The sequence below is a fragment of the Phodopus roborovskii genome, unplaced genomic scaffold, assembly GCF_943737965.1.
Source record: "Phodopus roborovskii unplaced genomic scaffold, PHOROB, whole genome shotgun sequence".
NCBI classification, from domain to species: domain Eukaryota; kingdom Metazoa; phylum Chordata; class Mammalia; order Rodentia; family Cricetidae; genus Phodopus; species Phodopus roborovskii.
Window position 1 is genome coordinate 10,355,512 of NW_026126424.1, and position 21,996 is coordinate 10,377,507.

The 21,996-nt window shown below is 45.3% G+C and overlaps 1 protein-coding gene and 1 pseudogene across 1 annotated transcript; both read right to left on the reverse strand.

The window, feature by feature from the left end:
- Positions 1 to 6,001: 6,001 nt before the first annotated feature.
- On the reverse strand, positions 6,002 to 6,997 carry LOC127222999 (heterogeneous nuclear ribonucleoprotein A3-like; annotated as a pseudogene).
- A 2,641-nt stretch (positions 6,998 to 9,638) lies between these two features.
- F3 (coagulation factor III, tissue factor) lies at positions 9,639 to 21,082 on the reverse strand. The gene is made up of 6 exons (XM_051185586.1): positions 20,862 to 21,082; positions 19,668 to 19,773; positions 15,051 to 15,238; positions 13,181 to 13,359; positions 12,157 to 12,316; positions 9,639 to 10,535 (listed from the first exon to the last, which is right to left on the reverse strand). Exons 1-6 carry the CDS (start codon positions 20,947 to 20,949, stop codon positions 10,399 to 10,401), a joined length of 858 nt encoding a protein of 285 aa, XP_051041543.1. The 5' UTR covers positions 20,950 to 21,082; the 3' UTR covers positions 9,639 to 10,398.
- Positions 21,083 to 21,996: the final 914 nt, after the last annotated feature.

A 21,996-nucleotide genomic window follows, 5' to 3' on the forward strand; every position in this document is an offset into this window, starting at 1 on the left:
TTTATGTCAACTTGACACAAGCTAGAGTCATTCTGGGTTCTACATGAAAGCAGGCTGAGCAAGCCATGGAGAGTAAACCAAAAAGCAGCACTCCTCCATGCCCCCTCATCAACTCCTGCCTCCAGGTTCCTGCACTGTTTAAGATCCTGTCCTTTCTTTCTTCAATGATGGACTACGATGTGGAACTATGCACTAAATAAGCCTTTCCCTCCCTTGCATTTGGTCCTGGTCATCACAATAATGGTAACCCTAACTGAGACAATTTCTAACGCATCTGTGGCCCTCTAGAGATGTACTTTTAGGCTGCCCATCCATACTCCAAGGCTGGTAGTGCTGTAGGCCAATCCCATAAAGTTACACACTTATCTTTTTTTTTTTTTTTTTTTTTTTTTTGGTTTTTCTCCCTCACTTAGCAAAACACGTCCTAACTATAGTGGCTTCTTGGAAGGAGAGCAGGGACAGTAAAAGTTTTATATATCTAAAAATAATCTGTTCCATCATACGTGTGCAAAGCTCAGCTGGGATAAATTTAGTAAGGCTTTACTTTAAGCTGGGCAGTGGTGGTGCACACCTTTGATCTCAGCACTCAGGAGGCAGAGGCAGGCTGGTCTCTGTTAATTCAAAACCAGCCTGGTCTACAGAGTGAGTTCCAGGACAGCGAAAGCTACATAGAAATTCCATCTTGAAAAACAAAAGTGCATGTGCTTGCACACAAGTGAGAGAGAGAGAGAGTGTGTGTGCTTGAGTGTGCACTGTCAACCTTGGATATCATTCGTCACAAGCTATGCACCTTATTTTTTATTTGTAATGCATTTATGTGTCTACACTTATGAGCAGATACTTGTGTATTGTAAGCTAGAAGACAGCAATGGTGTCATCCTCAAATACCTCCTTTGAGACAGGATCTCTTGTTGGCTTGCAGACCATTAATTAAGCTGAATTGGCTGGCTAGCAAACTACAGAGATCCTGTCTCTGCCTCCCTCCCCAGTGTGAGATTACATGTGTGCACTGTCCTCACAGTTATTTTCATGTGAATTTAGGGACGCAAGTCCTTGTTCTTGCAAGGCAATCACTTTACTGACTAAGCCATACACCCATCCCCAAACCTGTTTTTTTTTTTTTTTTTTTTTTTTTTTTGTGGTGATTTTAGCTGTTTTTGTGGTGTTTTTGTTGTTGTTGTTTGTTTGGTTGGTTTGGTTTGGTTTTTTGTTGTTTTGTTTTGAGAACCTGGAGCTCATCAATTAGGCTAGCCTGGCTGGCCATGATTCCCTAGGTATCCTTCCATCTCAGCTCCACCCCTTCCGCCACACCCCATGCTGGATTAACATTCGAATGCCACCACTCCCAGCTGCTTACTTTTATGTTGAATATCAAACTGAGGTCCTCATGCTTAACCCGTGGAGCCTTCTTCCCTTAATACATTTTTGTGTGGGTATGCATATGTACCACCTTTGGGCAGGGGCCGGTGGAGGCCAGTCAGAAGGGTTCTGGGTGCCTCGGGCTGAAGTTAACAGGTGGTTGTGAGCCACCTGAAGTGGAGGGATGCTCTTAACTGCTGAGCCAGCTCTCCAGCCTGTCCTTTACATTGTTGTGGCCATTGCTGTCTTGAGTGTGCTGTTGAGAGGAGCTGATGTTTTGATTTCTTCATGTGGCAGTGACTACCACTTTTTCTCATCTTGTAACCCCACTTCTGTGTCCCCATCCCCCTAACTCCTTGCTCCAAGAGTGTTCTCTGCTCCATCTGGCAAGTCTTGGTGTCTCAGCCGCTTGTAGGCTCTGTGGTGGCAAATTTTTCTCCCGTCTTCCATGTATGCTATGGACAGGCAGGCCTTTTCCCTCTGTTTCCCCTGCAGATTCAAGCCTTTTTAATACTGCCCAGTGTCCTTTTTGTAGGGTTTTGGAAGAAAAGGAAAGCACAAATGTCAGTTTTAGCTGGAAGTACTTGGCAGTCCCTATATTCCTATTTTTCATAAATTGGTGCTTATATAGCATAAGAGCTTCATATATTTAAGAAAACTCAAAATATGGAGCCATGACACTGGACTGTCCTTAAGAGCATCATAGATTTGGGATGCTCATGTAGCTTCTTAGACTGGAACAGCCTGCTCTGTGGTCTCATGTCATTATGATCCTCTTTCTAAAAAATCAACAGTCGTCCTAAATTTTAAACATTATCAACACTTAAATTTTTTTCCTAATTTTGTTGTTTGTTTCCCATTTTTGACATATTAGTTGGACCCACTTGGTTTTTTTAGCCAGAGGCGCTTAGGACTAGGAATTCTGACTGGGAATGTGCCAAGTAACACAGAAGCCCAGATCTGACGAGACATGTTTACATGTGTGTTATCTGTGCCCAAGGTGCCATTTGGGTGCTTCAGGTCCCCTTCCTGGAACACTGGTACCCTCTTCCCTTTCTCCTGGTGAACTCTGTCTTCAAACTGAGATATTAAAACACCCTTACAAGTTCGAGCTGAATGCCTCATGCAAGCTCCGTTACTCTGCCCTAACATTCACACACTATTATGATGGCTTGTTTGACATTTTACCCTACACTTATGCAAGCTCTGTAAGAACGGAGATGACACCTGTCATGGTTCAATAAAATCCGGCACATAGAGGTTAGTCTGAGAATAATGAATGAGCGAGTGAATCTGAGCATGTAAGCATGGCTCTTGCCAAGGGGATTAGGGTCTATAAAGGGGTTGCAACAGCTGGCCAGCTATCTTCACAACAGTGAGAGCTGTGTGAGCACAGTGAGGCTGCAGGGACACGGGAATAGGGACACAGCAGAGGAAAGCACTCAGATTAAACAAGCAGGCAGAGGCAGGGCACGCACGCTGGGACTGAAGCAGGGAAGCCTGCCTTTTACACAGCTGTGGGTTAGGGCAGAGGTCTTCAGTGTGTCTGGGAAAACAGCCAGTGACAGAGTCATAGCTTTGCTCGAAGCACGCATGAACCACTTGCTTGGAGTTTGATATATGGCCCCTCTCATTAAGTCTGTAGCTCTGTCCTTTTCCATCCCATGTCCCTCGCCCAACCCTTGTGAATGACATCGGGAATGATGAGTTAATTGAGGCCTCAAACCTGAGCTATTAGAATCGTTTTCAGAGCTTCTTGTCAGAACAGACCACTAATTATTTCTTGGGTGACACCAGAGCTGGTCGTCTTGGAGCGGTACTTGGAGCACAGCTGGGTTGGCTGACATTGGAAGGAGGTGATTGATGACTTGGAAGCATGCTGGAAACCCGGACAGGATTGATCCAGGCAGTCAGGTTAGGTACACAAGATTCATCATGGCCAGCATGCAGTTTTCCTTTAAAAAGAAATGGCATGGTGTATCTGATGCAGGGGAATGAGGTAAAATTAGGGACAAGTGGATATCTGGGCTCAGAGCAAAGGACAGAAAGACAAAAGCCTGCAACATATAGTCAGGTACAGGAAAAAGAAGTCTCCTGCCTTTCCCTCTAAGGCTTCGAGCTGGGGATGAAATACCATCATTTAAACTCTTTTAAAACTCCAATTATTTCAGGAGCACAGATTTGATAAAATCTTATGTGTCATCAGCACTTTGATGTGAATGATTTTTAAACCTTCCCTTGGTAAATGGTAGAATGATGGGTGCCCTCTGAGATCTGAGACTCATGTGACTTCTCACCCAGTCAGCTCAGCAGTTCCGTGACCCTTGTCCCAGAAAGGGATGTGGCACCTACAGGTGAAATGTCCTTTGGCAGGGTAATCAGGACAGACAAGAACTGGAAAGAGGGTGGCATCAAACACTGCCCCGCCTCCACCCACCCACCCTGGGACTAGGGAAGGATCGCCTGAGCAGAGCAAGAAGTAAAGGAGGGGAGGGAGTTGGGCAGGAGTGGCGGGGTCATGGCGGAACTCTGCCCTCTGCCCATGCTGTCACTGTTGCCATCAGATTAGCACAGTTGCAGCTGTGGTGATCTTCAGGGGATCTTAACAAGGCTGAGCCCACTGGCACTCTCTTGTGGAAGAGAGGGAGTGTGCACCAGGTTCCCCCTCCCTAATGACACATTGTTGGATGGGCACTCTTTATCGGTGAGGAACTCCCGCCAAATTGGCCATGTTTCTGTGAGTAGCCGCTCACCCACACTGTCACCCACTTGAATTCTTTGGTTCAGCAAATTATATTCAGGAGTCTTAATTGGGGTTAATACTGCTGTAAGGAAACACTATGACCAAAAGTAGCTAGGGAGGAAAGGGTTTATTGATTCACATATCCTGAATCATAGTTCAGTGAAAGAAGGCAAGACTAGAGTTCAAACCAGGTGGACCAGGGCAGGAGCTGATGCAGAAGCCATGGAGGGATGGTGCTTACTGGCTTGCTTGCTATGGCTCACTCGGCCTGCTTTCTTACAGAACCCAGGACCACCTGCCCAGGGATACCCCCCACACACAATGGGCTGGGCTCTCCCCCCATCAATCACTTATTAAGAAAATGCCACGCAGGCATGTCTGTCTTCAGCCTAATCTTATGGAGATGTTTTCTCACCTGAGGGCGGGGGGGGGGGGGGGGGGCTTCTTCCCACAGGTCTCCAGCTTCTGTCAAGCTAGCTAGCACAAGGTGGAATTGTCCCTTTGGTCTGTCACTGGTATCCTATGTACAGTGAATAGATGTTTGCTCACAGTCTCCAGGAAAAACACACACAGCAGTGGGCATCTTCAGGTTCCTGGGATGATTGCTGTCGCCCAGTAGGAAAAAAAAAAAAAAAGGAGGGGGGGATGTTAAATTTAAAATGAAGTCATAGAAAAAAAAATCAGCATGCTATGGTAATTGGGTTCTGGGGCCTTGTGACCCTGCTGTGCTGTTGAGATTGCATGTGGTAGTTGTGAAGATAATGGCTGGAGCAGAGGGTGAGGAGATGAGTCATGAAGAAAGGATGGCTTGACAGTAGCTTTCAATGCCAAAGTGGCTTGGAGTGGGGTCAGGGGAGGTGACGGTGTGGCTGGGATCTAGTTTAACCAACATGCTTGAAGAGTGCATAGGTAAGGGAAAGAAAAGCTAATGATTACACCAGGGTTGGGGGCTGAACCACTGGTGGTATCATTTCCTGAAATGGGAAAGACGGGAGAGAAATAGATTTGCGGGGGTAGGGGATTAGTTTCTCTTTGGATGGTTTGAATAAACTTCCTGTAAGATATCAAGCATGTTGTCTAAGTACTGTATCCGCTCTGAAAAATGCCGGGGCTTCAGAATCTGTTTGGAAGGCATCACAGTTAGGTGCTGTGGGTATACAGCATGTGTGCAGGATCCGAGACCACAGGCTTGGACATAATGCCAGAGTAGCTAACGGCCCACAGAGACAGGTTCAAGGCTAGGACAACTCAGCACTTCTAAGCTGGAGGACAGAGGGCAGTGTCCCAGGATAGGGCTTGTATTTTATTTATTTATTTATTCATTTAATTTTGTTTTTTGTTTTTTCAAGACAGGGTTTCTCTGTAGTTTTTGGAGGCTGTCCTGGAACTAGCTCTTGTAGACCAGGCTGGTCTCGAATTCACAGAGATCTGCCTTCCTCTGCCTCCTGAGTTCTGGGATTAAAGGCCTGCGTTTTTGTTAAAGTTTCTGTACTAAACTGTAGAAAAACTGAACTACACAAATATTGAAAAGTTAAAAATTCCTTAATTTTTTATTCCTGGTACCACCACCACAATTTACAGGCCAGAATGCCTGATGTAATGAAAAGAAAAAGAAAAAGCTACAACAGATGAAAGACCTCAGGGATGTACATCTAATTGACATACATTGCATTAATCACTTTTTGCAAACTGTGGCTATGCCAGTCCTGAACAAAAAGGTTTTCCTGTTTCAGCTGCAGTAACTTTTCTGACTCTGGATCATCGTTCCTCCTGTGGCAGATTTTTACAGTTCCTCTAATGCATTTAGGACAACTGTCTCAGGGTAACCTGCAGCTTTCCTGACAACTCCTCACTCTCTCTCTGCTAAGAACAGTAACCCTTTTCTGCTGTATTTCTTTTTTAAAACCTTCTGCTACCATATCCACCACCAGATCCACAACCACCACCACAGGGACTGCCTGAGCTTCTTCCACCAAAACTGCCCCCTTTCGTGGGTCTATAATTTGATTGCTGTTGTCCACATAATTTCCAAAGTCATTATAGTTCCCACCACCACCATAGTTACCTCCACCAAAACTTCCTCCTTCATTGTAACCATCATACCCTTCTCTACCACCATATCCCCCACCTTGGTTTCCATATCCTGTCCACCACCAGGACACCACCATAGTTGCCACCGTCTCCCCCAAATTCATCCTACCCACCATCACCACCTCCATAACTACCTCTGCTGACACCACCTCCTCGACCAGAGCCTCCTCTTCCACCAAAATTTCCTCCACGACCCATAACGCTGCCAGATCTACCTCCCCGACCTCTCTGTGATCCAGCAGACTGCATCTCCTGTTTAGGAAGGGCCCTTTCTGCTTCACAATTATGCCCATTAATAGTGTGGTATTTCTGAACAACAATTTTGCCAATGGTGCCACAATCATCAAAAATTACAAAAGCAAGTCCTCTCTTTTGTCCACTCTGCCTGTCTTCCGTCACTTCTATGGTTTCAATCTTTTGGTTTCAATCCTTTTCAAAGCAGTCTCTCGGATTATATTCATCTGTATCTTCTTTGATCCCACCAACAAAAATTTTCTTTACAGTTAAATGGGCACTGGGCTTTACAGAATCCTCTCTAGAAACAGCTCTCTTTGGTTCCAGCACACGCCCATCAACCTTGTGTGGTCTAGCACACATTGCAGCTTCCACCTCTTCAACACAAGAGTAGGTCACAAAACCAAAGGTCCTGGAACATTCTGTTTGGGGGTCTCTCATTACCACTCAGTCTGTATGTGCGTCCCATTTCTCAAAATGTTCTCTTAAGCTATCATCTGTCAAAGCTCAGACCACCAATAAACAGCTTCCTCAACTGTTCTGGTTCCTTTGGATCATGGCCCTCCATTTTGAGACTCACCTCTTCCAACAGGAGTTCAATATAGGACCTAGAGGAAGAGGTGAGACATGGGCTTTTTAAGCCTCAGAGCCCACCCCAAGTGACACCCTACTCAGGCAGGGCCACGTCTCCTAACCCTTAAGCTGTTCCACCCACTGGGACCCATACATTTGAACACAGGAGCTTATGGGAGCATTCTCATTTAGAACACTCAGGTGGCTTCTTCCTTTATGCTTAACTGCCACAGCAGTGATTACAGAGTGCTTACTACAAGAAACAGAAAACCCGATCACAGACAACAGAAAATGATTAGTTCCAGTGAAAAGTCCATGGTGGGGTAAAGCATATTCTAGAAATCTGTCACATCCCAAAACTTGTCTTCTCATTTTGCTACCCAGGTCATCTGTGTCCACCACTCAGTTAGATCATCCTTTTGTGTACAATTAAGCAAGGGTTCCTGCTGTGTTCAATTTACATGATAGTGATTTGAGATTGATCTTTAAATGGGATTGATCTGATGGTATTAAATCCATGATTAAAGGAAAAGAAAAAAAAGGAAGCCAGCAGTTGGAGGAATGTAGCATAGTTGTCTTAGAACATGTATGAAGGGCATTTGGGAAGGAGTATTTCCTGATGCAATAGTATCATTGTTTATTTAAGAGGGAGGTACTCAAACTAAGAGCTGATGGCTGTCACTGTCCTCGGAGAAACAAATTCTAGTTTCTTATGTATATGCAAAACAGTAATTTACGATGGAAAAGATATCTGTAGAAAGCACTCAAGTTCTGTTTAGTAATTAGTAGTAAGCTTTATCAATATGCAGCTAAGGGCCAGCCCAGGGAAGGAGGCTTTCAGTTTGGCCCACTAGAGGGCAGCAAGTCCTGGTGTCTGGTTTCAACTGTAGAGCCCAGTGTTGATTTAGGGGCAGCTGTTTAGTGTCCGCAAAAAGGAGAGGTGTGACTGTGTGTGGTAGGTAACGTTTGGAGTGGGCCCATCTGATCCTTGCCTTTCTCCCTCTGCGAACAACTAGGCACCTTATTTATACCCAGACCTGCTTTCAGTCTGCAGATAATTCAAATTCCTTAGATTATGAAGGCAAGGAATTACATAACGCTAGAATTATTCCTGGCAGAGAAAACTCAGGGCCAGGCACGAGCTCCAGCTTTGCCCTTCATGTGGTGCATGGAGCTTTTTGTCCTCGGCAAGACATGTGAGCAGGAACTCAAGATAAGGGCAAAGGCGCTCTTCTCCGAGGACGTGAACCCATGCCTGGCTCATCCCTTCCTGCTCTGCCACACACGCCCTTTGCTGCTCTACCAAAAGCTGCACCGGCTTGAGCAGGCTCAGCCCCGAGCCTGAGTATGCTTGTTACTGGGTAAACGAAATTTACGAGATTAAGTGGGCTGCTGGTAACTCCCCAGCCTTCCACAGAGGGAGGCTGAAGCAGGTCTGTGGTTCAGCCGGCTCACAACTTCATCTTCATCCCGTCTGAATATTTTCTGTACTTTTGCTGCATCTGAAAGACTCACCCAGTTTCTCCATTTTAGAAGTCATCAAGTCAGCTTAGTACTTGTGCTTAGTTTCCTCAAATGAGGTCTAAACCAAGAGCTAAACTCAGTGGTCGCCCATAAAGAGCTCTGCTCCCAATCTAGACACTTCGTTCCATCTATCCGCTTTGATCCTTCTAATTTTTATTTTATTTATTTATTTATTTATTTATCTTTGAGACAGGGTTTCTACACAGCTCTGGACGACCTGTAACTCACTACATAGTTCAGGCTAGCCTTGAACTCAGAGATCCACTTGTCTCTACCTCCTGAGTGCTGGGATTAAAGGTGTGCACCACTACCCTGGCCTAAGGCTTTAAGCCTTTCTTCCTTCCTTTCTTTCTTTCTTTCTTTCTTTCCTTCTTTCTTTCTAAGATTTATTTATTCATTATACAGTGTCCTGTCTGCGTGTACACCTGCAGGCCAGAAGAGGGCTCCAGATCTCATTACAGAAGGTTATGAGCCATCATGTGGTTGCTGGGAATTGAACTCAGGACTTCTAGAGGAGCAGCCCGTGCTCTTAACCTCTGAGCCATCTCTCTGATCCTTCTAATTTTTATCAACATAATCAAATGCAGTTTTCTTTCTCTTTTAGCCTCATCCACAATGCAAGTGAGTGGCTATGGGAAGAATCCTCTAAGTCTGTACTAGATTCTCCTTTCTCTATAAAATTATATCCCTGCCATCAATTTGTGACCTGTCCTTCTCAGACAAGAGTTTGAATGAGACCAAGGGTCAAGGGACAAGGTCACATGGAAGGGGCTGGAGGGAGGAAAGGGAAGGGAGGAGATGATATAATTATATTATAACCCAAAAAGTCCCTTTTAAAAAGTGGCTTAAACATTAAAGGTGCAGGTTTTTTGGTTTTGTGTGTGTGTGTGTTCACCTTTGCTCTGATCCAAATGAAGGCCTCTGCTTTGTTTTAGGCCTTGCAACGAGAAGATACTACAAGAGGTTACCACCTACCAAGGCTTAACAAATGCAGTATAAGTGAAAACTATACATTGTTGTGAACCATTAAGATCTTTAGGGCCATATGTTACTACAGCAAAGTCACCTAATGCAAATACCAAGTAGTAAATGGGAGATAATAAATGTGATAGTCTCAATTCCCAATCACCTTTATTTATAGAAAAGTATATTAAATAAATTACCTCAAGATATACAAATAGAAGCTGTATACATAGAAAATCCCATATACAAAACATTTAAAATTTATATAAATATAGACACTTTTAAGTACCTTAAATCATAAAACTCGATGTAGTTTTTTTTGTATAGTAGTCTTATAAAAATAGACTTAATTATCAAATACTTAATCTCCACCATTGTAGTTAAAGTGCTAAGTTGTAATACATATCAGAAAGATGCCCCACGCAGAAATATCCTGCATTTAACACATTAATATGAAAGTTTGCCAATTGCTTTGAACTTTCAAGAGTACCTAGGAAGGGGGGGGGGGTAAAACAAGAAACCAAATACCACTTTACAAAAGGACAGCTGTCAGAAAAGTCAACCCAATTTCTGCTTCTCAAAGGCTCTCCCAAAAGTCCACCCTGGGTATATGGAAGGCATCTGTCTCCTGATGACCTAGTGTCTTCCTGAGTGTAGAATACACAATCTAAAGCATTTGTGCAAAAGATGCTGTAGTGTTAACTGGTCTGTACCGTTCAGTACATTCTAAAGTGACAAATGCTAGTGTTGGAATCAGAGCGTTGGCTGGGATATCAGGTCACAAAGGTAACCTTCCTGTACCAGGATGGTCAAGCTCTATGCTCCACATCCTCTGCTCCCATTAGAGGTCTTGGTAACAGTGGTCATGCGGGTAGTGAAGTATTGAGTGGCTTCAGCCTCCTTCCTCTCCTCTATGCTGAGCGAAGTGGAGGACTCTCCTTCCTTTTCTGCCCTGCTCTGCCCTTTCTGCGCTTGCACAGATATATGGACAGGAGGATGATAAAGATGATGACCACGAACACCACTGCTCCCACGATGATGAGTGTTTCTGAAAAAAAAATAAAAATCAAAGACACCAAGTCAACTTGGAGCTCAAATCCCACTCAGGTGTGCATGACCCCAAATGACACCATCCTGCTTATTTGAAACTGGGAGTCTATTTCTTTTACCCTTTCTACTATTCTTAGATTAAGCAAGAATTTACCTGACCTCTTATGCTAGACAGTGGCAGCACTATTAAAGGAACCAACCAATCCTAGGCACTTGCAATGGGTCAAATTCTAAGAGGTATGCAGAGCACAGTTCAGACTTGAGTATCGAGTCACAGCCATCTCTGCCTGTTTTTCCTGACATTATGATCAGGGAGGAGTGGTTCCTGGACATGGCAGATATTTCAGTGCACCTATGATGGACTGTTGCTCCAGGGAATGTGTGCGTGCGAGCACACGTGAACACACACCCAGCCAGAGCAGACCCACTGGAGTTGAATGTAAGAACAGGCATTGGAAATGTGGCCTAAAGGGACCCGAGTTTGGTGGCAGAGATGATCATAAAAGGTGAATGAGAAAAGCCTAGAGGAGAGCCAGTGTGATGCGGGAGATGAAGAGATGTAGCTGGCTGCTGTAGTAAAGAGGCTCCCTGGAGGGACCCTTGGCAATACCTCAGAGGTTAGACAGGGAAACGGGCCGAGGTGGCGGCAGCAGGATTAGTGTAGGGCTTAGGAAAGGGAATCTGGAGGCTTGTGGTTCAGGAGCTGGCCCAGGGGTGTGTGGGCCCAATGGAAGGAGGACTTTCTGTCAGTAGCAGTAAAAAGGTAGAATACTAAAATGTATTCTTGCATTTAGAAAGTTATTTTTAGGTTAGCGTATAAAGCAAGGGGTTTACTTGTGGCATTTTCATAACTACACGTAGTTCGCTTTGTGCTCATTCATCCCTTCCACCCATGCTCCGTTGTCTCTCTCCAGTCCCTCCCCGCAGATAGGTCACACCTCGACTTTCTTATATTTATTTCATTGTATCTCACCCTTCTCTCTCGTGGCCCCCTTTCTAGTCACATGACCTACACACACACACACACACACACACACACACACACACACACAATTTTAAATCTAGGTTTCCACATATAAGAGAAAAATGTAGTATTCATCTTTGTGAGTCTGGCTTACGTGGCTTAACATAATGACTTGAAACTTTAACAGGGGCCAGGCCTGTCCCCTGCCTCTGCTCCCATGACATCATGCAGAGCCCCTTCTCTATGGGGCCCAGAAGGATATCTGCAGGCTTTCGGACATGATATTGAACACCCAGAGTGTGTGTTCACGTGTGCTCGCACGCATACATTCCCAGGAGCAACAGTCCATCATAGGTGCACTGAAATATCTGCCATGTCCAGGAACCACTCCTCCCTGATCATAATGTCAGGAAAAACAGGCAGAGATGGCTGTGACTCGATACTCAAGTCTGAACTGTGCTATGCATACCTCTTAGAATTTGACCCATTGCAAGTGCCTAGGAAAGTGCTTGCTAACTAAGGGAACCATGTGGAATCATTTCTAAATTCTCCCAAAGAGAACCCCCCCACCAAAAAAACACCCTAAGGTGGTTTCTCCCTGCATGTTATCTCTGTTGTGGGCAGCCAATCCTCCCAGACAGCCATGGATACTCACCTCCCATTATACTCTCCCATTCATCTGAGCACTCCATGTTGCTTTCTGGGCTCCTCTTGTTATCTTTCCTGGAGCGAATTACAGCTTGTACAGTGAAGCAGTAGCTTCTTGCTTGATCCACTTTAATGGAGAAATCATTAGTGTCTGTACTGGCTGTTTTCTGTGAAAAGATAAAGAGTTTTTACTCCATCTAGACTCAGAGTGAAGTTTTTCCCTTTATTTAGTCACCTAGGAGGGCGGATCCTGGGCTCTAAGCAAAGTCTATGTGGACTTCATTGACACAGGAGGATTAGAAGTTACTTGGCTCCAGGTGACTTTAATCCCAGCACTCAGGAGGTAGAGGCAGGCGGATCTCTGTGAGTTAGAGGCCAGCCTGGTCTACAGAGTGAGTTCCAGGACAGTCTCCAAAAGCAATACAGAGAAACCTTGTCTTGAAAAACAAAAACCAAACCAAACCAGACAAAAAAAAAAAAAAAAAAAAGACACTTGGCTAATTAGTAACTCCTGATCTTGCTAAGGATGCCTTTACTAAGGCTTTGGAAAAATACAACTTAGGTACATCTGACTCAGTTCAGCCCTTTTTTTCCTGTAGGAAAAAAAAAGAATCACTGGAGATAGGACATTCGGGGGCCAGGGATGCAACTCAGTGATAGAGAACTTGTCTAGAGTACAAGGCCCTGGGTACCAACCGCCAGCATCACAAAGGAGCATGAGTGCTCGAATGCAAGTGTGTCACACACACAGATTAAGTAATAAGTCATTTTTCCCCTCTGGGAACCCCAGTGAGGATGTGGGAGAGGACAGGACCCTTGGAGATGATCTGGTCCAGCTCCTGGTCGAGAAATTGGGGTCTCTGAAAGGACCTGCTCAAGGGCACAAGGCAACTAACTCAAAAGTGACAGGAGAATGGGGACCTGTCATCCGTATCACCACGACAACCCCGACTCCTCCGTATTTGAACTAGGGCTGTGGAGAATCAAGGCTCTATAAAACAAGGAGTAAAAATGAATGAAAAATTTCTCACCTTTCCTGTGCTCGACTCTCTCCGAAAAAATAGTGAATAACTCAAGTCCTTGCCAAAGACATCCCGAAGGGTGAGGAACGTGCCATTCCTTCTGACCACCGTTCGTGTGTCTTCTACTGTCACATTCAGTTCTGTACCAACTTGTTTAAAGTGCTGAATTACTGGCTGTCCGAGTTTTGCTGGAATGGAAAAAAAAAATCAATTAAATTGGTTGGAAGTTAAAATCAATACAAAGAAAAGATCACTTAGTTATCGTAAATGACAACTCCTCCATTGCTCACATAGAACATCTGTACCAAGTCAGCTCTGGTAGCAGGAGTGGTGGGACCCTAGAGCCGAGTCCCAAGGCAGCACACGGCGATGCCATCCTCTGGAAACACAAGGAAGCTTTCCTAACAGTCAGTAGAAAATGTGAAAAGGGGCTGGTGGAATGAATCTTAATAATAAACTTTAACAGGCCCATTGGTAGTCTAGCGTTTTAACACGCAATCAATATAAATACTTCATGTATAGTTTACATTAAAAAAAAAAAACTGGCATATATTTCATCTTGGCAGCATTTGCAATATTTCTAGAGTTTGGTCGCCATGTGTGGATGATCGATACCAGGCTGTACAATGCAGTTTTGCAAGCTTCCATATTTTAGCTACACTAAATTAGGGTCTGGGAAGCCCAAGAAGTGTCTATCCACCATAGAATCCATTTTAAGCTAATCCTGGTTCAGTTCCCTCATGTGCTCTGGTTATGTGATGGTCAAATAAATCCTCCCTCTATACAAGTCACAGGACAGTGTGTGTGTGTGGTGGTGTTGGGGGGGTGGGGAGGCGTATATGTTCTGTCATGTACCACAAAGGATTTGGTCTGGTTTACTGAAAGCTCAGGAACTGTAAAGAATAATCATGGCTGTGGGAGAAAGATCGTCAGTGAGCCTGCATGAGATGAAGGTGTCGTGTAGAAACACACAGGTAAAAACAAAGAAGAGTATGAAGAGAGAGGGGCGTGTTAATGGGGACCCCAGGAAGATGGCCACATTCACCTGGGTAATTAGACCATGAGAGCAAATATCAGACATAAAATTCTAGTCAATTGTCGATCACACTTCTCACCATCCGTGTCCCAGAGCTGTAACAGGGATACAGATGGGAACATAAAAATACAACACTTTTGTTTGAACCAGCAGGGCCTGCAGGAGTGGAGTTCGGTCTTCCTAACATGCTGCATGTGTTCATGAAATGTCAGCTTCTGAACCCCAGTTCTACACCCTCCCCTGCCTTCCCCGCAAAAATCTACTTGTCAGGAATTCTCTGTGTTTCCTTATTAGATGGCAGGCTAACACCCTAGGACAAAGGTAGGGAAGAAAGTATGCCACACGTTCAAACCCAGATCGAGGGAGGCTGACTCAGAGCTGGCACATACTGGCTCCTCTTGGGATCAAATGAAGCTCAGCTGGTTGAGGAACCAACATGCCTAATTACAGGCACAAGCAAGCTTCCCTGAGGATCTGAGCTTGTCTGGGGGAAAATCCTCAACTAGGACTGCTAATCTGAAGGGATAGAAAATCCACTGTGTGACATGTATCCTGACAGGGTACCCCAAGGAAAAGCCACAGCCATAGCCTTGGTGCAGCCTCCAGCTGGTTACTGGTAGGAACTGGGAGTAGACTGGAGGGGAAAGTAGATGACACAGTTCACATTCTGAGAATCCCCCACCACATCAGCAGAGAATGGGAGATCTATTTATTAGATGCCTGTCTAGCTTTCTCAGTGTACAGCGATATATGTTTAGTCTAATGGCCAGTAGGGGTCACAAAACACAAGAGTACACAGACGACTAGACCAAGAATGAAAGTATTACACACCAAGCTACTTACTGTCTTGGTAAGGTAAAAAATCTGGGGCATTTGTAAATGGCGGTTCCCCCAAATAAGTGTTATTCCGTGGGACAGATAGGACCCTTGCTTGATAAGTCCGGTGCACGTCTTGCATGATCTCATCTGTGAGGTCACACTCAGTGTCTGAGGTTAAGAAGCATTTGATTTTCCAGTCTCTAGTTCCAGAGCTAAAGGGAAGGGAAAGAAAGGGATGTTAGGGTCTGTGTCCAGCAGAATGGATGACTCTGTGATGCCAACTGGCAGTCATAGGGAAACCTAAAGAGGCATTTCTCACCCTGAGCATATGACACATGGATGCAAGCTCACTAAGCAACAAGCTGGCTCTGCCAGATTTTTTTCTTAATTTTTAATTAACTAATTTTTATTTTATGTGCATTGGTGTTTGGTCTATATGTGTATCTGTGTATCTGTGTGAGGGCTTCAGATCCCCTGGAACTGGAATTACACACAGTTGTGAGCTGCCATGTGGGTGCTGGGAATTGAACTCGGGTCCTCTGAAAGGGCAGCCAGTGCTCTTAACCACTGAGCCATCTCTCCAGTCCCCCTTTTTAAAATGCATGTATAAATAGAAGGTCAGAGACACTAAGCAACTTTCAAAGTCTCCCAGTACCCAGAGGTTTGCTTAATTACACCACACGTTAGCTGTGACTACAAGAATGAGAACACACCTCCCCAAAGATCAGAGAAAACCAATGCAGGTAACATCCATTTTACAAAGTCTGAACATCCTCCTAGGACAGAAGACAGAGCTTTCTTTTTTGTTAGGCACCGTGGAAGAGAATATAATTTGAAGAACTTCTGCTGAAAATGAAATTCTTTGAAAAGACTAAAATGAGCATTAGTCGAGCTCCGCCATACCTTGTTCCAAGCACTCCTACCAAATGAGTGGCAGGAGTCACTGATCTGTGGTTCACACCATCCTTCCAGACAGACCCCAGCACTCAAGCCAGTTCCAGATCCCCATATCGCCTTGCTCAGCACTCCTCTCTCTCTCTCTCTCTCTCTCTCTCTCTCTCTCTCTCTCTCTCTCTCTGTCTCTCTCTCTCTGTCTGGTCCCCAGCCTACTGCCACAAAAGCTCTGAACATGTAGGCTCTCTTTTTTTTCATCTCTCTACCAAGCAGTAGGGCTGCGTTGTGTGCTGAGTATGCGACTGCTACCCTCCCAGGGCGCACACACACTTCCCATGACCACACACATTAAAAAGGACCAGCCTCTCCTTAGAGACATTATATCAAATGAGGCAACATGTGCAAAGGGACAGTATGATATCTGGCATACAGGAGAGTCGTGGTTGACTAACTATGCATGATGATCATAACAGAATGTAATTATGTAGGCAATCTATTATTGATAGACCTTATTATTCAACATAGATGTAGACTATTAACACAACAATGAGCAGGGGACTCACATATAGATTCATTTATCTCAATCCACAAACGGGAGGCACAAATGGGGATTCTTCAAAAATATAACCAGACTGAAAGTTTGAACCTGGGCACATATATCCTTTATCCTCAAAGTCACAAACTAACATTAAGACTGAAACATTTTAGCTTCGTGTGCGTGTGTGTGTGTGTGTGTGTGTGTGTGTGTGTGTGTGTGTGTGTCCATGCAAGGATGGAGAGGCTACTTGGATCCAGAATGGCCAAAACACATCTTGATTACATCTTTTCCATATCAAAAGCCAATGGTGGCTTAATGGTTTCTTTCCACCAGTAAGACAAACAAGTCACTCAGGGGCTAGGCTCTGGGTGAGGACATACAGCCTAGAGATACAGCGTTTTGTTCCACCCAGTTCACAAGTAGGAACATGTGCTCTCTGAAAAAAAAAAAAAAAAAAATTAGGACAGGGGCCTACATCATCCCGTGACAACAGGGTCAAGGCAAGGACAGTTCTCCAGTGAGGCCTCAGGGCGCTGCCAAGAGCACAGCCACGTTAGAAGTCTTCAAGGTCCCTCTAGGTTAGTGAACAACTCCCCAGATTTGGAAACAAAAGTCTGTCCTAGTTTACTGAGGAGTTCCAAAACGAAACGGACATTCGCTAACCAAGTTAGAGGCTCTGTCTGGGTGCTTCTAAATTCAGCTTCAGAATTCAGCGCACACTATGGACTGGACGGCGCAAGTCACGGATAGTGATGAGGCGCCCAGCTACTACTGAGCCTGTTTTCAGAGAAATTGCTTATGGAGACTCAGCCCAGTTAGCAAAGAGCTCCGCTTGCACCAGGACCACAGAGCCAAGCTTCCGCAGTATGGGTGGGGGTGGGAAACAGGGTTCCCTGGTTAAGGTGAGAAAATAAAGGAGATTCAGGAGAAGCAGTGATAAGCAAGGCTTTCCTGCCCGCCTTGCACCAGCCTGACAGAGTCTCCTGAAGATGTGGCACGCCTCAGTTTCTGGTCACCCTGGGCATTCACCAGGAGCAGTCAGGACAGGTCCCTGGCTTCCCAGAGCAACAGCTTCATCTAGAAAAAATGATTGCTATGATTCCATTAGCCCTGGAATTCCCTTCCCCCTTGGGAAGAGTGAAGGCTAGCTCAGGTCTGAGGCACTGACTGATGAAAGAGCTTCCAGGATCAGCCTGCTGAGCAGCAAGGGCCTGAAGAGAGTGACCCGGCTCATCTTTGAGTTTCCCTAAGCAGTGCCCTGTGATGTTTGCAGTTCATGAGAGCTACTCATCTAAATAACGACCTCCTTAAAAAAAAAAAAAAAAAAAAAAAAAAACCAAAAAACTTGCCAGGCGTTGGTGGCACAAGCCTTTAATCCTAGCAGTCTGGAGGCAGAGGCAGGTGGATCTCTGTGAGTTCAAGGCCAGCCTGGTCTACAGAGCTAGTTCTAGGACAGGCTCCAAAGCTATACAGAGAAACCCTGTCTCGAAAAACCAAAAACCAAAAACAAACAAACAAACAAACAAAAACCAAAAAAACCCACAAAACTTACAGTTAATAAAGATTTCTATCTCAAAAATCAAGTCAATCCAAGATACATTTCCAATGTTGTTCCAATTAAGATGATGTATTTAGAAGATAATTCCTCCCACAATCTAATATTCATATCTAGGAGAAAACTTTTCTAAGATAAATGTCAGATCTGTATAAAGGAAACTAATTACTTTAATAACTTTCAATTGTTAGAATATGAAATGGCAAGGTTTGAATTTGTTTCAAGTCAGGGTCTCACTATGTAGCTCCAGTTGGCCTGGAGCATACCTTGAACTAATAATCCTCAAAGTGTCCACTATTACCAACTCAACTAAATTGAGGGATTATGGATAAAACCCAAGGCTTTGTATGTGGCAGGAAAGTATTTCACTAAACTATAGCACCAGAATTTGACCTGATAAGTGTGACTACAATGGTAATTATAGATTATGAAATTTCTTTATGCACAGCTATGCATGCATTTGTACTCACACTCAAATTCTCTTCCCTTTTGGTTTGGCAATAGTTATTGTTCAGTTTATTTTGAAAAATAAGAAAGTCATTTAAAAGACTCACACCTAAGAGTTGCATCCTAGTACTATATAAAAGGTTTAGCATAAGCTGAAACAGCAAAACAAAGAGACAAAAATGTGCTTAACTTTGGCAAATATGGATACTCTTGTTTCTTTACATCATCATTATTAAAATAATTTCTCCACCAGGCAGTCACGATTTCTCCAGTTCCTTGCACATCTCCTAGAACCTATCAGAAACCAAAGGCTTGCCAAGAATATGTGGAAACTACCAAAGGAAAATGTGGCATACCCTGATACTTAGTTTTAAAGTGTTGAATTACTTGTTCCTGAGAGCTATCAATCAGTGAACAGGTTTGAATGAGCCTAACAGCCCCCATACAGCAAAGGATATAGTGTTTTCTAAGTAGCTTGGTGAGTCAGAAATTTGGCCTACACTAAGATCATGCGTACAACCAAAATTTGATTCACAGAGTCCATAGATGAATGGATCAAACGCTGCTTCGGGGGCAGTGTAGACATTGGAATTCCTCCTACCTCTCCCTGACATGCCAGAAGCAGCTCAGTCTAGACAGCTAGCAACCAGGAAAGTATATTGGTGCTTTTAGGAGATTAGCTGCCACTGATCCCAAAGCACAGTATAGATACCTGCATGAGCAGGGTCACCCCTGTACAGCTTATAAGCACTTAGCAGTTTTCCTGTAATTTCCATCAACTAACTAGACATTAGATAATTTTATTTATTTGGTTTTCATTATTTATTTATTTTGATACAGAGTCCCATGTATTGCAGGATGACCTATATACAGCTAAGAGTGACTGTGAATTGTTAATCTTAACTTCCTCCACCTCCTGAGTGACACCATGCCAATTCTATGCATTGCTGGGGATCAAAACCAGGGCTTTAAGTGTGCTAAGTAAGCACTCACTGAACTGGTATATCCCCAGCTCCTGTCATAACAGTTTCAAGTATGGAACTGTTTCCTCCTTGAAGGGATGTGACAATGGCAGGCAAATCACCACGAAAACTCTATTACTTGCCGAATAGCCTCCCTCGACTAACATCAGCTTCAAAGAGTCGATGTTAGCTCACAAGAACCGGAAGAGCAAAAACATTATCTTTCGGTTTTTAACCTACCTTACCTTATCTCGACATTGTAGACATAATCGGTGGGTTTGGGTTTCCACTCCAAAATTGTCTTGAAATTGGTTGATTCCCAAGTTAAATTAAACGGCTTCTGTGGAGTACCTACGAACAACACAAAAGCACTCTAATTGCCCGCACTTCAGTGTTCATGAAACACTTTGCCAGCTTCCACCAAAGGAGCACATTTTAAATGTCAATTACAAAAACGTTGTCGACCTATAGAGAACAGAGGGTGTGTGTCCGTGTCCATTTTTCCCCCCTAGATTCATATCACACTCCAGGCAACATCCACATCACAGTCCGTGGAAATGGCTAAAGACCCTGATGTCCTTGTTTAAACTATCCACGGGAAAGCACACTTTATAACGATGTGAAAGGAGGTCCACTCACATGCCAGAGAGTCCCAGACCCTTCTAATGCAGTCAGGCTCAAAGTAGAGGCAGCAAAGAAGGGTTTGAAGAAGTTCAAAGGAGGGAACATCCTACACACGTCCTACACACGTGAGACGAGTCAGGAATGCATAAAACAGAAAAAAAAAAAAAAAAAAAAGAAAAAAAAAAAGAAAAGAAAAAAGCCAAACTTGACCTTTCCTACTGTAATCTAAAATATCTCTACACTGAAACTCCCGCGGAGAGCAAGGTAGACCAGGCAGCCCACGTGGCACCTGTCACATGGTGGGATACCATTCCATTAAAATACTGTTATTAACATCTCATTTTTTGCAAGTTCTCGTTTCAGTCTCTGTCTCACCCCAGATATTGGGCAGATGTGGGGTATGCACTCCGTCTTGCCTCAGTTTATCAAATCTAAACCAAAGGCCACAATAACAGCTATTACGGGAAGGCGCGCACCTTGTCAAAGATAAATGCAAGCCACGGAAAGCACGCCGACTTGGACAGAGGCGCCCGCCACCTTCAGAGAAGCAACTTCTTAGGAAACTCCTCAAAGTAAAGTGGGAAACCCAGATCATTGTGCAACCACGGCGGACGCACAGAGCTAGACAAAAGCCGGGTCCGGCATCAACTACCCATCCCCGCGCGAGCACCCTGCGTTCATTCAAACCCTCAGGGCAATCCACAGGTGCGGCGGGACACGTTAGGGTCCCCAATGAACCACAGCAGTCCCCGGCCACTCAGGTTCATCCTCTGTCTCCCCTGCGCTCCAGGCTCCCCATGACCAGTGCCACTCACCTGCAGCCGGGACCACCTGGACAAGGAGGCAGCCGAGAAAAGTGGGCGCGAGAGCCGCCAGGAGGCGCGGGCGCACGGGGATCGCCATGTCCAAGGGCTGGTGGCGGGAGGTCGCAAGGCTTCGGCGGCGGCGCGGAGGCTGCGCTACGGAAGCAATCGGAGGGAGCGGGTGATGGGCACCGGCTGTACCCAGGCTGCCGGGGTCCGCGCGGGGCGCGTTATAAAGGGCCGCGCGGCCACCGGCGCCTCTCCACCCCGCGCCGCCTCCGCCGAGGCCCGCGACTCCCCGCCCCCCAGCCAGGGTCACTCGCCTTGGCGGTAGGCGGATCCCGGCCAATCCACACCCCTGCCCCGCCTCCTCCCTTAGGAAACTCCGAGACCCCGAAAGGAGTGACTCACCAGTGATTCAACAACGCCGCCAAGCACCGAGCTGCCCCTTCGGCGCAGGCGGATCCAGGTGCCGCGGAGACCCAGGCTGCCCGGTTGATCCCTGGATGACCAGCCTGGGTGGCTTGCGAGGGAGAAAGGAGTCGTGTTGGAGAGACCTTAGTTGCAAGTCAAGGGAGCCTTACTTTCTCTTCCCTTTCCATGTAGGCTTCGTCCCTAACAGAGGTTGTATCGGGGTCCCTGGACCATCCCAAGTAGACAAGGCCGATTCCAAGGCTCTGCCCGCGAAACCAAGCGGAACAGTCTGTCAATCCCTTGGTACAATGTGCAGGACGGTGCAGTAAATGCACGTGTTTGCCATGGACAAGTGCCCTGGATTAGGTCTAAAGGCCACTTGGCACCCCCACCCCGGTCCTGGTTTTCGTTCCCAACTTCAGAGAGAGACTGAGGAACTGCAGCCTGCAGCCTGGGAGAATCTGAGCTTGACTTCTGTGACCAGGGGCTTCCAAGAAGGACAGTTCTCACGCTGAAGAAGATGGCTGTGGGTTTGAGCGAATTCTTCCAAAATGCAGAAAAACAAAAAATGAAACTGAAAAATAAATGACATTCGGACTTCCAGTTTTGTTTGTTTTCCTTTCTAGATGCTGGGAATGGACTCTGGAGCCCACCCATTCCAAGCACATCTCTGTCACTGAGGCTAGCCACAGCCAGGTGTCACTGTGCAAGCTTTGATTTTCCTCACTGGATT